General features: G+C 52.5%; 2 protein-coding genes across 2 annotated transcripts in view; both read right to left on the bottom strand.

The window, feature by feature from the left end:
* Positions 1-2019: 2019 nt before the first annotated feature.
* On the bottom strand, positions 2020-5864 carry BESB_062820 (uncharacterized protein; the record flags this gene model as incomplete). The annotated part of the gene is made up of 6 exons (XM_029364696.1): positions 2020-2112; positions 2917-2993; positions 3649-3766; positions 4403-4625; positions 5434-5518; positions 5837-5864. 6 exons carry the CDS (start codon positions 5862-5864, stop codon positions 2020-2022), a joined length of 624 nt encoding a protein of 207 aa, XP_029219404.1.
* Positions 5865-9096: 3232 nt separating this feature from the next.
* BESB_062810 (uncharacterized protein) overlaps positions 9097-13718 on the bottom strand; it is a gene marked incomplete at both ends in the record, with an annotated part of 28302 nt that continues 23680 nt past the window's right edge. Inside the window, 9 exons of the mRNA XM_029364695.1 lie at positions 9097-9227; positions 9558-9670; positions 9891-9992; positions 10433-10613; positions 11209-11392; positions 11874-12134; positions 12665-12864; positions 13160-13224; positions 13389-13538. Of these exons, the coding sequence (XP_029219403.1) occupies positions 9097-9227; positions 9558-9670; positions 9891-9992; positions 10433-10613; positions 11209-11392; positions 11874-12134; positions 12665-12864; positions 13160-13224; positions 13389-13538 (1387 nt within the window). The remainder of the gene's footprint in view (positions 9228-9557; positions 9671-9890; positions 9993-10432; positions 10614-11208; positions 11393-11873; positions 12135-12664; positions 12865-13159; positions 13225-13388; positions 13539-13718) is intronic.

Below are 13718 nucleotides of genomic sequence, written 5' to 3'. Positions count from 1 at the left end.
ATGTGTGACAACAGACATCTGTTCCACCTGTTTGGAGCGCGCAGACTTCTGCGTAGAGCGGGCACACACATTGGGCATGCCGAGAAGTAGGGGGAGACGGGTGTGTGGTGCGGGAAGCCTCGGTTTCCGGTACACAACCATTCTCACGTTGGGCTTGGAAATGCCCAATCAGTGGATTCTGCAGTCTACGTTCTCCATGCGGCCGGCGACCGAAATGTTTGTTGGGTGCCTCTAAAAGTTTTTTTTTCCGTCGTGTGAGTTTCCCACGCCGGGCTATGCGTTCCTCTCTCTCCCTGCTTTTTTCCATTATCTGTTTATTCCTCTTTTCTTGGTCTCCAGTTTTACTTTGCCACGAAAAAGCGGACTACACGAGCGTCGCCGGCACGGCGAGCAAGACGCAGCCATGTGACCGTCGGTGCGCAGACGGAGGGAGAGGGCACCACCAAGGCGCTCTGGGTAGAGGAATGATTAGACGAGAAGGAAGCATTTGCGCAACCGCGTCGGGGGTCAGGGTGGGGAGAATAGTTTGTATGGCGGTTTGGCTTCTATGGTTGCCGAGTGGTGTTGTCCGACCGTCAAGGTGATTTTGCTCGTCTGACAGTGATCTGGTAAAATTTGCGACTCGCATTTTACTCAATAATCTCGTCTTCGCGCGACACTTGCGTGCGCATCGTGCACCTCTGCCGGCCGCAGGCAAATGCTGAAGAGAGGCCTAAGTACCCATATATATATATATATATATATATATATATATATATATATATATATATATATGCGTACACATGCGACCAGAAGCACGCGGTAGGACTGTATGTCTGTGTGGCTAGGATGCGAACGGACGCATGAGCCGGACCTAGGCCAGCCACGGACGACTTCCTTCTTGTATGATTACGCTAACGATCACACGTCCACGGCCCGCGCAAGCTGCGACTGGAGAGAAGACTACTAGTTGCCCCAAGGTTCCCCGGGTGTGGGCACTCGGGGCTTTCGGGCGGAAAGATCCAGGAATGCCGTGACGACACAAGCAGGCGACGCGCGTTTATTCGAGCGTGTAACCGCCGACACAATCCGATCGAGGAGGTTGCCCTGACGTGCGAGCCAAACTAAACACGAGAGTGTAAAACGCGACACGCATGCACTTACACCAGCTGCGATTCTCTGCGGTCGTCAATGCGTACGCAGCCAAGGCGTGCTTATTGCGAAATGCTGAGAGCACCACAGATATCCTCTTGTGCAGCGCGGTTCGCCATCTCAGACTGTTGTGTGGTTTGAAAGATATGCTCACCACTGTCATGTGCTTGAATAAACCACTGTAGCGGGCGTCATGATCGAAAAAAGGCATACAGATTGAGAGCTTTGAATACTGGATGAATCATTCTCTATGACTCTTCCACCCGCTGTTCCACGCAGAATGACCCACAGTCGATGCCCTCCGGCGACGATACCGACCTTGGCAGCTGTGTTCGCACTGCAGCATTTTAACAGCAGCCTACTCAACACTGCTTGCGGCTAAATAGAATCTTACGAAGCAAACGGACTGCACCAAAGATAGTCAAAGGAGAGCAGCGCCGCTGCAGTCTTATCCCGTTACGCTTCAGGATTCTGAAATTCAAAGAGTGGACGAGGGGCTTCCATCTCAGTGCTCTGTTAAGATAACATCAGAAGCTCTCAAGAATGAGATCTGGCTTCACTGTGCTCGCTAAGCTTGACGTAGGGGCTGACACGAACGCGCGGCAGTTAAAGGATAAGCCATTTCACAACGATGTAAGGCCTCAGGTTCCAGATGCGACACTTTCCAGGTTGCTCCACGCACAACGCTGCGCATGAATATACGAAAAATGTATGGGCGCACACTTATAGGTATGATTTTTTCAAGCATCGATTCACTCGGCACACATCTGCCCCGATCCATCTGCATGCAGCCTGATTTTGTAAACGTATGCTAGCGTTTCATCCGTTCGAGTACTCTACACGACCGCGCACCAGTCCCTGGTTGCTGAATCTTTTCTGGCGGCGCTGTTAGAAGCACAGAGAAGCGGACTGCTCGCCTGTTCGTCTGTGGTATCTGTACACTTGATGCTTCACACCCGTCGACTTGTTCACAACGCAGTACTGCAGCAAAACACAGGGAAAGTCGTTTGTCTCTTCAAAGCACATTCAAATATTTCCAAGCGGCTGCATCAACGTAAGAAAGGGGTTCGTGAGTAGCAACCGTCTTCAGCGGCGCTCCACGCGAATAGATATTTGTATTCAATAATATACGGCGGCTCAACGACCAGGCACTGGACGCTGTGGGCACAGTGGTGCTTTCAACCAGAGGCCTCCCCTTTGCTCTGAGTGTATGCACCAGCAATACGCAAGAAAACCTCTCCCGTAAATGACTAGATTGAGTGTTTTTCTAAGCATACAAGACGCCACTCGTAGGCAAGCAATCATGGAAAACACAGGTCATCCTGTTCAGCAACCAATCTGCTCGATCGCAATCTTTGTGAGCGATGCGTTTGGGGTTCTGCGCACCCACGAAGTATATGCTTATCAGCGAAGGCGTTGAGGGCTCTCTCCCCATATCAGATTCTTCGATCGCGAGGATGGGAACAGACGTTTTTGTATTTATAAAACACACGAATGCAGACATGTGATTGTGTCATGCTTGCTTTAATGGTAGATCAATTCGTCCTCTATTCGTGCTGACAGAGGCTCAAATCCTAAAACTGCAGGGACGATGGTGTGCGTGCGTACGTCCCCTGTGTCTGCACCCGGCTGCATATGAGTAAATAAATTCTTACATCAACCTCCGATACGTAGATCCGTCACGATATTTATGAATATATAGACACAGCACGAAGTGGATGTGAGAGCAGACCAGCCGGTAGAGCGGTGAAAACCAAAACACGTGCGCACAACCTTGGCTCATACCTTGGCGAGAGTGACCGGTCCATCAACAAGGCCCTCCGGATCCTTGGAGAGCACAACTCGGGTCATATAAAGCGTCCCTAAGGAAAATCAAAATAAAACACAGAAGGCAGACGCATGAGTGCCCATCTAGAGAGTTTAGTATCACGTGGAAGGACAGCGATGAACACATGCACAGATGGATATCTACGTACCAAAACAAAAGTACATACACACCCCTGAACCCAAGTCGTGCACTCATCTGGTGAACAGAGCAGAAACAGGCTGAGACCGACCGTAGAGGCCGCCAGATCGAGGCACCTTCAAAATCAATGCAAGAACAGAGAATAACCGCGCCAAACGAATGCATATTGTGCTCTACCATGGAACCAAACTGAACGCTGACTAAACTGAAAATATATGTTTCACCGTCATTCATGGACACGCAGCAGAGGAACACTACTCAAGGTTCTCGAGGCAAGAAGGAAGCACTGAAGCTAGCAGCAGCACGTGACTGAATGGATACATTCCAACCGAGACCGGATATATCGCTTTCACAATCGCACAAAACTACAGCTACAAGATCTGCCTGCGTGGCCATTCCCACCCATCCCCTCAGGGCTGTCTTAGTCGGCAGCGCTCCGCTCCACTCCATTCTCGTACTACAAAATTGCCTACGATGCCTACCCGCATACACAGTAGTCACCCTTACGTGCATGTTACCATGCAAAAACATGCGCTTCCGGTTTTGCATACCTTTCCGCATATCGTATCGAACAAAAAGCTTCGCGCCGTCCTTGACTGCAAGCAGCTCGCCCTCGTCAAAGCCAGAGGACATGTGACTCAACGGAGGATTGGGGACGAGGTCCCGAAGCTGACAAAAGAAAATCCGCAGCTCAGACAAGAATGATGTGGCGGTTATCACCCTGTGCGTTACAACAATGCCAATACTTGAGCCGCTAGCGTCGCCGCACCCACTGAGGCTTCCACTCTTTTCTACACTAAGCGTGAAGACCTCAGTTAGGGCATAGCTGTTCTGGTGAACGACAATCTTCCAGCCGGATATGCTGCACAAAAAAAGAAGCTGAGCTGTGGGCGCGAAGCTAAGGAATTCGTCACTTCGAACTCGAGGGGCGGAAATGAAACACGACCCGAAAAGCCAGGCCGGCGCAGCCCCTCACATGAGCAGAAAGGGGCACCAATTAAGCTGCATCCACGTTGCGGGTGGAAGGACGGAGATACCCGAAAGGAACATGAATCGGGCCGAACAGGTGACCAGGCACAAGGCAGAGAAGTGGAAAATGAAGAGAAAAGAACCGCTGGCAAACGACGCAGCATGAGAAGAGGACAACGAGTACACATGGCAAAGGACGACGAACGTGCAAAAATCTGACTTTAACAGTGCGAGAAAAATGGGCAGCAGGACTGTGCAGACCAACACATCCGGCACAGTCGCCTGATACCCCTTCTTCACACCCAGGTCGGGATAAACACGGGTAGGGGAGCTTACATGCACTCCTGTCTTCGTCTGTCCATCGAAGCGAATATCACGAATGTACTCCATGCCTAACTGGCCCATGCAGTCAACACGAAGAATTGGAACGCGGTCTTCCTCTTCCTCTGTAAAAGAGAGATTCAGACGTGGAGCTGAAAGCTGAAGGGAGAGCTCCCAGCTCATCCTGTCCAGTTTATCGAGACCCAGCATCTCCGTAATGTCTGTCATGGGGCCAGATCTGAGAATGAACGGAAGACCCATACATACAACAGCGCGCTCAGTGTACCCCACATATATACATGCACAGAGGCGCATACGCTTGTGGAGTCTTGTATTTGCGTGCAAACGCCCGTACGCAATGTTACAACGATATAGACGAGGCATTGCCGTGATGCCGGTCATCTGCCCCGACCATAGCCCGCAAGGAGTAGTCGGGGAGAGGCTGTTGCGTACTGTGCTTGCGGCGAGTATGTACACACGCATATGTGCATGCACGCGCAGATTCGTGCATGCCTGATCCTTTGTGTTTCAGAACACGATGCTGAGGACAACGATAGGATGCTCAACATTGGACAGAACTATGCGCGAGAGAGTAGAACCCCTGCTCACATGTGCTTCTTAGAGCGACAGCCACCAATATACACTCGCATGCATGTTGGTATCACTTATGCTTTGTCAAGGGAACGGAGGACTGGGCATCTATACCGTACCCGCCAAAGTCAGGAAATAGAGGCAACAACCAGGTTACCGCTGCTGGAGAACCGCAAACCCTGAATATAGTGGTGAGCACGGTTGACGGCAGATATGTGTAGATACATACGCTTGAACACACGAAACACTACACCTACTACACATATGACTGACCTGCTTGCAACCTCCACACGCGTACGGTTCGAGACTGCCGAACCATACGCAGACATTCAGATCTCCAGTTTAATGCGTGGTAGGCAGTGCACTCGCCCCCCTCTAAACTAAGACACGTCTGAGTGCCAATACAACTACGCACGATCACGCCATATGGAAGCCCGAAGCTCGCAGTTCCTTGCCTGTCCGAGAGGATCGTCCAATTGCCATTGAGGAGTTGCAGATCACTGCCGAGGCAACCTTTAAGAACCTCCTCAGGGATATCGCCTGCAAGCGAAGGGGGACGGGACGAAACGAATGAAATTTTGTAAGGTGCTCAGTGAGAATCAAGATAGGGAAGGGAGAAGGACCACCGCAAACGGCAAATGCCACTACAACCAACGCAAAAAGAGAGAACAATAGAATCGAAGAGGTGGCAAGTACACTACCGGGAGCACCAAAAGACTTGCCTCCCACGCATTCTCGTTTATGGGATGCGACATGATGTGTGTTTCAAGGAACTACCCGAGCACCAGATATATTTTGCCCCGGAACACATAACATGGATTTATCGACGCCCATTCACCATCTCTATTGATTGCTTACCATCTGCAAATTCCTGTTTTATATCCATCTTGTACCGCCTTGAAGAAGGCCCGTTGCTGCTTCTACAGAAGAATTTGAATCGGGTTGACGCAGGAGGACGAAGTGACGACTACAGAATTACAGCGTCATGAAATCCGCAGGGAAGGATCAGGTCAAATGAGAATGCCACAGCCCAGGAAAGAGGACCGGAAGGGTATGAAGAAATTATGAAGAAGAGTACCGCCGTTTGCGCACTAGTGTCAGAGGAAATCCGGCAGCAGCGGACACAGGAAAGCTAGAGTCATGTGCAGCTGAACATGCAACAGAAAGCTTTTCGGTTTTCATCCGTAGAACACGCCTGGCGCTTTCACGGAAACCCAGAGCCCACGCGAACATGTGCCCCTATTCAACCGCTTCTGTTGCTGCTAGACAGTGTTTATCCACGTTTTAACTCCTTTCGAAATACCATTTATTCTCTGCCCTTTAGCCTAGTCAACAAAATGGGTCTCCTCCGGCGTTCCCAGATGCCCCGCTCAAAACAGCGAGACGCGCAGCGGACACACTGACACGTGATGACGACAGGGATCGCGGGACAGACGACGACGAGCACGGAATTCGGGAAGGATTATGGGGTGTTAGAGAAGCAAAACGCGATACCTAAAGTAGCTTGCAAGTAGTTAGAATCCCCTCAACGCATCATGCTACGTTGTTACGTGTACAGCCGGACAAACCCTCAAGTGAAGAGAGGCGCATATCATGCCTTTCACGATGCTGTCTTCTAACTGGCGTCTAGCCTTGGCGGTTTTACCTTATGTCCCGGAACACAAGACCGCGAGAAAAAGAGACCCACTGGATGCTCCCTCCGTCGTCTCAGTGCATCCTCGGTCCTACGGAAAGCGTTGCCCATCCGCCGTAATGGCTAGTCATCTGCGGATTCAAACCCTTGAAACCATGGCCGCATGCCGGCGGGTAAAAACATGTGAACTCTCGTAATTGCTTGAGTTTCGCAGTCCACTCCCCACGGAAACTAGTAAAATGTCCTTACCCGGGAAACAGACCGGGTGGAGATTTGCATTGGAGGTCGTTCCTCGCGGGCACGTCGTATTTGCTATTCCTTTCCGATTGTGGCTGCGTCCCTGACTCAAAACAATGGCTCAAGAGTAAGCGAGCTTGCCAGCAAATCCGGTTGCCCTCTTTCTCGGTTTTGGACATGAACCGGCGCTACAGGGTGCTAGGACCGGCTCAACCCACTGGTTCGCATTTATCTTGGATGTGGAGAAGGAAGGACGAGTGTATATATATATATATATATATATATATATATATATATATATATATATATATATATATATACGTTACAAATGCCTACAACCGCAGGCCTACATAGAAAATATTTTTAGGTCTATTCGTCAGGGCCACGTCTGTACTGGCATACTGGCAGACACACGGGCAGATAAGGAAACATCGTATGGGTCTACGATACGTGCGCTTCAGCGCCTCTTGTGCTCTTGTGCGCGATACCCTCTACGCGTGGTGGTTTGCCTGAAGCCGCCATGGGACATTATCTGGGTTCACACTAGTTTCCCCGCAAAGAGTGCCCTTACCTGTAGGGCCCGGGGTCGATCACAGACTAGCTGAAGATGGACAAACTAGGCAGGGAGGACTTCCATGAACCTGAGCATGGGACCCCACGCGGCCGCAACGCGAAAAAATCGAGTGTATCTTCGCGAGGGTGCGATCGTCAAAGCGTAAATTTCGGAGCCCACGCGAACTGCCCTGGGACGCCTATAAACCCGCCTGGGTACTTGCGCTCCAGCAGGTTTAGCGAATAAGGTAAACTGACTCTCACCGACTCAAGGCAAACGTGGATTCTGCTGAAGTGCCGCTCCCCAATCTATTCTCACCGGCTTCCGCCTACAGAGTGAAACGCGTATACTACAATGTCGCCCAAAAGCCACCGTGGCACCCGCGGCCCTGAGGTCTGTCCTGCCGCTCTCATGATGATTTACCTCATCATATGCTTGTGTCTTGCACGCAAATTTGGGACACGAAGCTCCTCATTGTGGACATTCGAAATATGAGGAAGAGAACTCGAACAGGATCTCCACCTCTCTCTTTGAAGTATCGAGACAGCCAGTCTGGCCTCGGAATGATTATATATATATATATATATTGAATATAGCGGCAAAATGCTAATACCAGTGTAAAGAGTATATAATCCATGCACGCTAAAGCAATATGTACAAGGCGGCTGTATTCTGGACATGCTAACCTATCCATGGAATTTGCCCGAGTTCTGGGTTCCGCTCGCTTTTCGCATCTAGAGAGAGGTTCGTGCGATACGTGGACAAGCAGATCTACACATCGTTTCCGCGTCAATCTTCGTGTGAAGGAGCTTTGAGCTGGCACCTCACGCGGAATGCGTGAGTTAGCTAGTCCACGCAGTACCACAGGCACCAGAGATACATGCTGCGACGCTATCAGTGGATTTTCCCACTGAGTTCCAGCAGCAGGAACCGTCGTTGGACAGTGCCCCCTCGCACATTCCTCGGGATCCAAAGAACACGAAACTGGCGTGGCCGCCGGTTCGCACGAAACAGAGGAGTGGTGTAACTCGGGGAAGTTACAGCTATGAACACAGCCTTAGCTTCACGTCACCACTGCTTTGCCATGCGTGGAAGAAGCGTAGAGGACTGAGGGCAGAAGACCGCGCATTCCCCACCAAGATATAATTACCACGAAATGACTAGCCTAGCTCACAAGGTGAACAACGTTAGGCAAGTCGTAACTGCCTCTCTGCGATTCGCAAACAAGGCCATACGTAAGGCGGCGCACGAAATGCCATCTAGGTAGGGGGGTGGGGGAGTGACGGCCGGGCTGTCACGGCTTCGCGAAAGATATCCTCATGTTACCTAGAAACGGACACAATGAGGGGAGTCACAGACGGTTCTGTAAAATAGCTCTCTCGCACTACTGTGTGACCACGTACACGAGGAGACAACGGACCATTCCGATTAGCAAAACATGCAATGTTTCGGATCACCGCTTACATTGGAAACAGAAGCCCGGTGACACCTGCGGTGTCGCAGTAGTCTTCGTTCCTGTTTCTAAAGTGAAATCGGGATGCCGACTCAAGTGCAGACCGAATCTTTCATGTTTCTCTTGTTTCCTCGCTTTGGGAAACCGTTAGGGAACAAGCCCGTGAGATGAAATGGATGACGAAATAGTGTACCGGCGACGGTCCTCCGATTGACTGTTCTTTTCTCTGCCACCTTCCGCCTTCAAGAAAAACGGCGACCGGACGGCGTACGAACCACAACCCCGCTTTCGGGTCCGCCCGGGCCGTCCGCACAAGATATGGGAGGCAAGGCCGCGCCTGGGGAAGCACCTTCACTTGGTTTCACGCCGAAGGCTGAAGAAACGAGAACATAACCGCCAAGCAAGATACAAGTGAGATACGTGCATGCGGATTTGCGCGCGCGTGTGTGCGTCTCCAAGAAGGCCTGCCTATTATCACAGCGACACGTGGATGGCAAATCTGCGCATTGCCAGAGCTCCTCCCAAATGACTCTCATCACACGCACGTCCGGCGACTGAGCTGCTGCCGTTTACCCTTGCAGGGATATAGTCTGAAACAACGTGATGGAGATGGCCACTCATGAACATGCATCTAACAGCCATTGTGGAGCCGCACGCGCGTACTCTTGGTAATATGGAATACAGGCGCAGTCGTTTGACTTACGGAAGCTCTTTGCCCGATACTCTCCGAAGTGTGTATGAGGGTCGTTGAGCGCTCTCTGCAAGTTCTCGCGGGTCAGCCTCGACGCACCGGCCTTCCACCAGGCCGCATTAGGACTGAAGAGAGTTACCGCAAGCGCCGAAATCTAAGAACTTCACTTGCGAAGGCCACAAGTCGCAGCTTCAAAGGGGGACATCAGAGCAGCGCTACGGACACACGCGGGGAATCAAGTTGAAAGGATTTTCACCAAAGGATAAGACAATTTTGAGATAATGTCTGTGCATTTAGAGTAACCCACCATGCCAGAGTAATGCTCTCTTTCTTTTCCCCGCTTACGTAATCGAGGGCGCCTCCCCCACGGGGGGAAGCTCAACGACCCCGCCGCCTTTGCTAGCACGTTTCCCCTTGAGATTCGGATCCACTTGTCCACGGACAAACCTGCGAGGAAGAGCGGAGGGAATAGGAAACCAGCTGCTTTCAAGAACAGATTAGAAAGACGCGGAAGTCAGGGGTGACATCTTGAAGAAGAGGAGGAACTTGCACTCGGCACCATGCTGCAGACGGCCAGAGGGAGCCCCGGCGACGCAGAGCTCGGTAGACAGTCAGATATACCAACGTAGGAAAAGAAAGATAGGTTGACCTTATGACTCTGCCTGATGCAACCACTGCAGAGACTGAAAACGTGTAGCTGGCGACAGCAGCGGTTCCAGCCACGTTTCTCTCTACTTCTTTTGAGACAACAATCACCACGTTCGGTGGAAGGCCTTGTCGGTATTTCAGAAACACGCAAGGAACCCATACGCCGTACGTGCATAAGTGAGTCAGCTGTCCCGTGCCCCTCTCTATCTCTGTGCCAATCTCTTTGTGCCTTCCCTTACAGGTAAGCGTGTTCGCCGCCGCTTGGCCCTCTGTATTTCCCGACGCCGTGCGGCAAATCGTCTTGCCAGTCTCCCTCATAAACGCATGGCTGGCCTGTCTCCGTCGTCTCGCCGAAGAAGGTAAAACGGCCTTTTCCATGTCTCTTGCCGCCTTGAACCTCGCCTTCGTACGTCCCTTCCTCTGCGCGATAAGAGAACACACGGCAGGAACCAGATGAGAACTGCTCCATGCGGTCGCCTTTCGCTTGGCTCATGGAACTTGCGGTTTCCCTCCGTTCCATCCGTTCACTGTTTGTGATACCCGTATCACAGAGCTGACGGGTCGCTCGCACCTGCGGAGGCGCGCGCGGAGCGCCCAAACCCATTCGCTTTTATCGTGACATGTGTGCGGGCACGCTGTAACTCGTCTCTCTTTGTGTGCACTCCTGTAGAAGACGACGAATTCTCCGTGTCGAGGGCAGCTGTCGCACCGCAACGACGGGCGATTATGCCTGGACATATCGCCTTCGGTGTGTGTCCGCCACTCCCCCAGGAGTCGCCGCCGCCCCTTGGAAGAGCAAAGGCCATCGACAGCGACAGCAGCACGTACAGACGCTGTGGATTGCTACACAAGATTCACCACACGTGAAGGGCCGGGAAAGCTCGCCAAAAGAAGTCCACTGCGGAGACATTTAGCTGCCGTCGAGTTCAGAGTCCCCGGTTCCAATGGCCGAAGTGAAAACGACCCTCATGCACTTTCGGCGCTCAGCGTCAGCTGCGAGAGGGTTTTTTCTTACCAAGAATGAACGTCCCTCTGCCGTCCGGGACGTCTTCTTTCCACAGCCCATCGTAGACGACCGTGTTGCTTCGCACGAGTGTGCCGTGGCCTTCGCGCTTGCCCTCGAAGAAGTCTCCAGCGTAGATCGAGTCGTCAGCATAGACCACACGGCTCACTCGGCCGTGAGGCACGTCGGCGCTCCACTGCCAGAGACAATTCACAGGGGGTGGAACTCGACCCGTTCAAGGCGCATCAAACTGTCCCCCCTGCCGCTCCAAGGGATGGCAACTCCACTGTGCGCCCGGCTACAAAAACCCCAAAGGAGCGCGTTTGCGAGCGTACTACGCGCAGCAGCTTGGGTGGGGAGTGCAGCGTATGCGAAGGCACATGGTAAACTAAATCTTCCCACGAAGATAGAAAAGCAAGGCATGCTAAAGAGCTCCGTAAGCAGGCTGCTGCACACCATCGGCCTCGTGGGTGAAGCATCCACGACGCTGCCTCACGGTATTTTCAAATAGCTTCCGCGACGGCCACACGCATGCGCCTGTATCATGTGTTCCCGAACGCGACCCGGAGAATCCTCTTTCCGGTGCATGGCAGCGAGCATGCAGTCTCTTTCAAGCCGTGTGATACTTAGCTGTGGCTTAGTCTCTTTTGCTCGGGATTTGTCTGCACTCCTTTTACCTGTCCGTCAACGCGAATGAGGCCTTTCTTCTTGATGTCTTTCACGATTCCCCTCCCTTCTCTGCAACCCGCGTTGAAGTCTCCTTCGTAGATGAACGTGTCGAACGCCATCACACCTTTGCCGTGGGGTAGGCCGCCCTCCAGACCACCGGCGTACGAGGTGAACGGAAGCCAGTCGCCGCTGCGTTTTTTCTCCTTCTCCTCTCCGACAGGCGCGCGCTCCACATCGATCTTTCCGCTTGAGCACGACGCGCTGTCATCCTAACGACAGACGGAAGCGCATTGGTAAGCGGATGCAGAGGAATTGTGGGCACGCAAGTCGACTACAATCGACGTTAGCGAGCGCACAAATGCAAGCGGACAGCCGCGCCGAATACTCCCGCTGCTTAGTCAGCGCCGCACCGCGTCTTGCCCCAACGTGGTTACGTATGGATTAGCGTAGACTGTGGCAGACCGAAAGGCGCGTTTTCAGATTCACGCATGAGCAGTCATCCGCGGCACTGGCATGTCTTAGAGATCTAAATACAAGAGAAAACGATGGCACCAGAGAAATCATTCTGCAGTGACGACCGTAAGCTCGGCTTGCACCTCACTAGTATCTAATAGTATCTGTGCACCCCTGTCCGGTAAGAGCGCTGACTGGGCACCTCTCATGCGGGAGTCTACCTCGGGATGGAAATAAACTCAATGCGTAGGCCTTCCGTCCATGCTCAGCGAGCTCCTCCCTCACAAATGCTACCACTCGTTCCTCGCGTTTAACACGCTCAAGTACTGGAACTGAGAACCCGTACCTTGAAGGAGGCAGTCACGACAATTTTGGCGTCTGAGTTGGGGTGGCGCAGTTGTAAGAGCCCTTTTCCGTGCCGGCGTCCGTTGCGCCACTCGCCGTCGTACACTGCGCCCGTTGCGAGGCTTTCAATCTTTCCTTTTCCTTCGGCTTTCCCATTCGCAAAACAGCCTTCATACACGAAATGGGCAGTACGTAAGATTCCTAAGAAACAGAAGGCAACAGGATGCACAGCGGCAAAGAAACTGATAGTAGAGTGCTGCAAGTGGTTTCGTCTCCAAGCAATACGCTTTTGACGTCTGCATCTCTCACCGCTTGTGAGAGTTTCCCTGCCATCTGCCATCCTTTGCCTTCGCCTTGTCGCCTGTCCGCTCTTAGCTCCACTCTCCGCACGCCTGTCGGCTCACACGTTGCCCATTTTGCTTTTCGCTAGCTTCCCCCGCGCCGGAGTGTGACTGCAGTTCCCTTCTTCCGGATTTCCATCTTTATCCTCCCTCACCAGACACTGTGTCTTTTGCAACGTCCCCGCCCGCGGCCCTTATGAATTCTGAGCCGTCAGAAAACCTGACAGAGAGAGGGCAGAGGACAAACGCGCATGCATATGGTTGGGCATGCGTGCGGAGGGATCTACGCAGCTTTCCACCCGGCGAGCCCCTAGTTGCCTGCAGCACAGGGCGTGCAGTATGGACGTAACGTCTACAGCCCCTGAAAGCGCCGGGCCAACTTACTGAATACGTTTGAAGGACTTGTTGAGGCGTTCGAGGAGGGTCAGACTTCCCTCAGCGCGCGCGGGGCCCAGCAGCTGTGGCCAGCGAGACCGGAAGGGCAGATACTCTGCGTCTCTCTCCTGCGGGAGGCTTGGATGCGGTTCTGTGCTCCTACGAAAGATAAGGGTGGCGCTCCACAGTTCCCGTTTTTGCATTCGCTTCCGTATAGGTCACGAACACTCCACGCACCCTTCGCGTTGAGTACAGAACTCGACAAGAATTAAGAGATTGAGGAACACGTCAAGGACATGACTCCGCTGGAACTCAATCCAGGATTGGACTGTGGGTGGT

This window comes from Besnoitia besnoiti, chromosome V (assembly GCF_002563875.1).
Source record: "Besnoitia besnoiti strain Bb-Ger1 chromosome V, whole genome shotgun sequence".
NCBI lineage: Eukaryota > Apicomplexa > Conoidasida > Eucoccidiorida > Sarcocystidae > Besnoitia > Besnoitia besnoiti.
The sequence above is the reverse complement of the archived record's forward strand: the minus strand, read 5'-3'. Positions and strand labels throughout refer to the sequence as shown.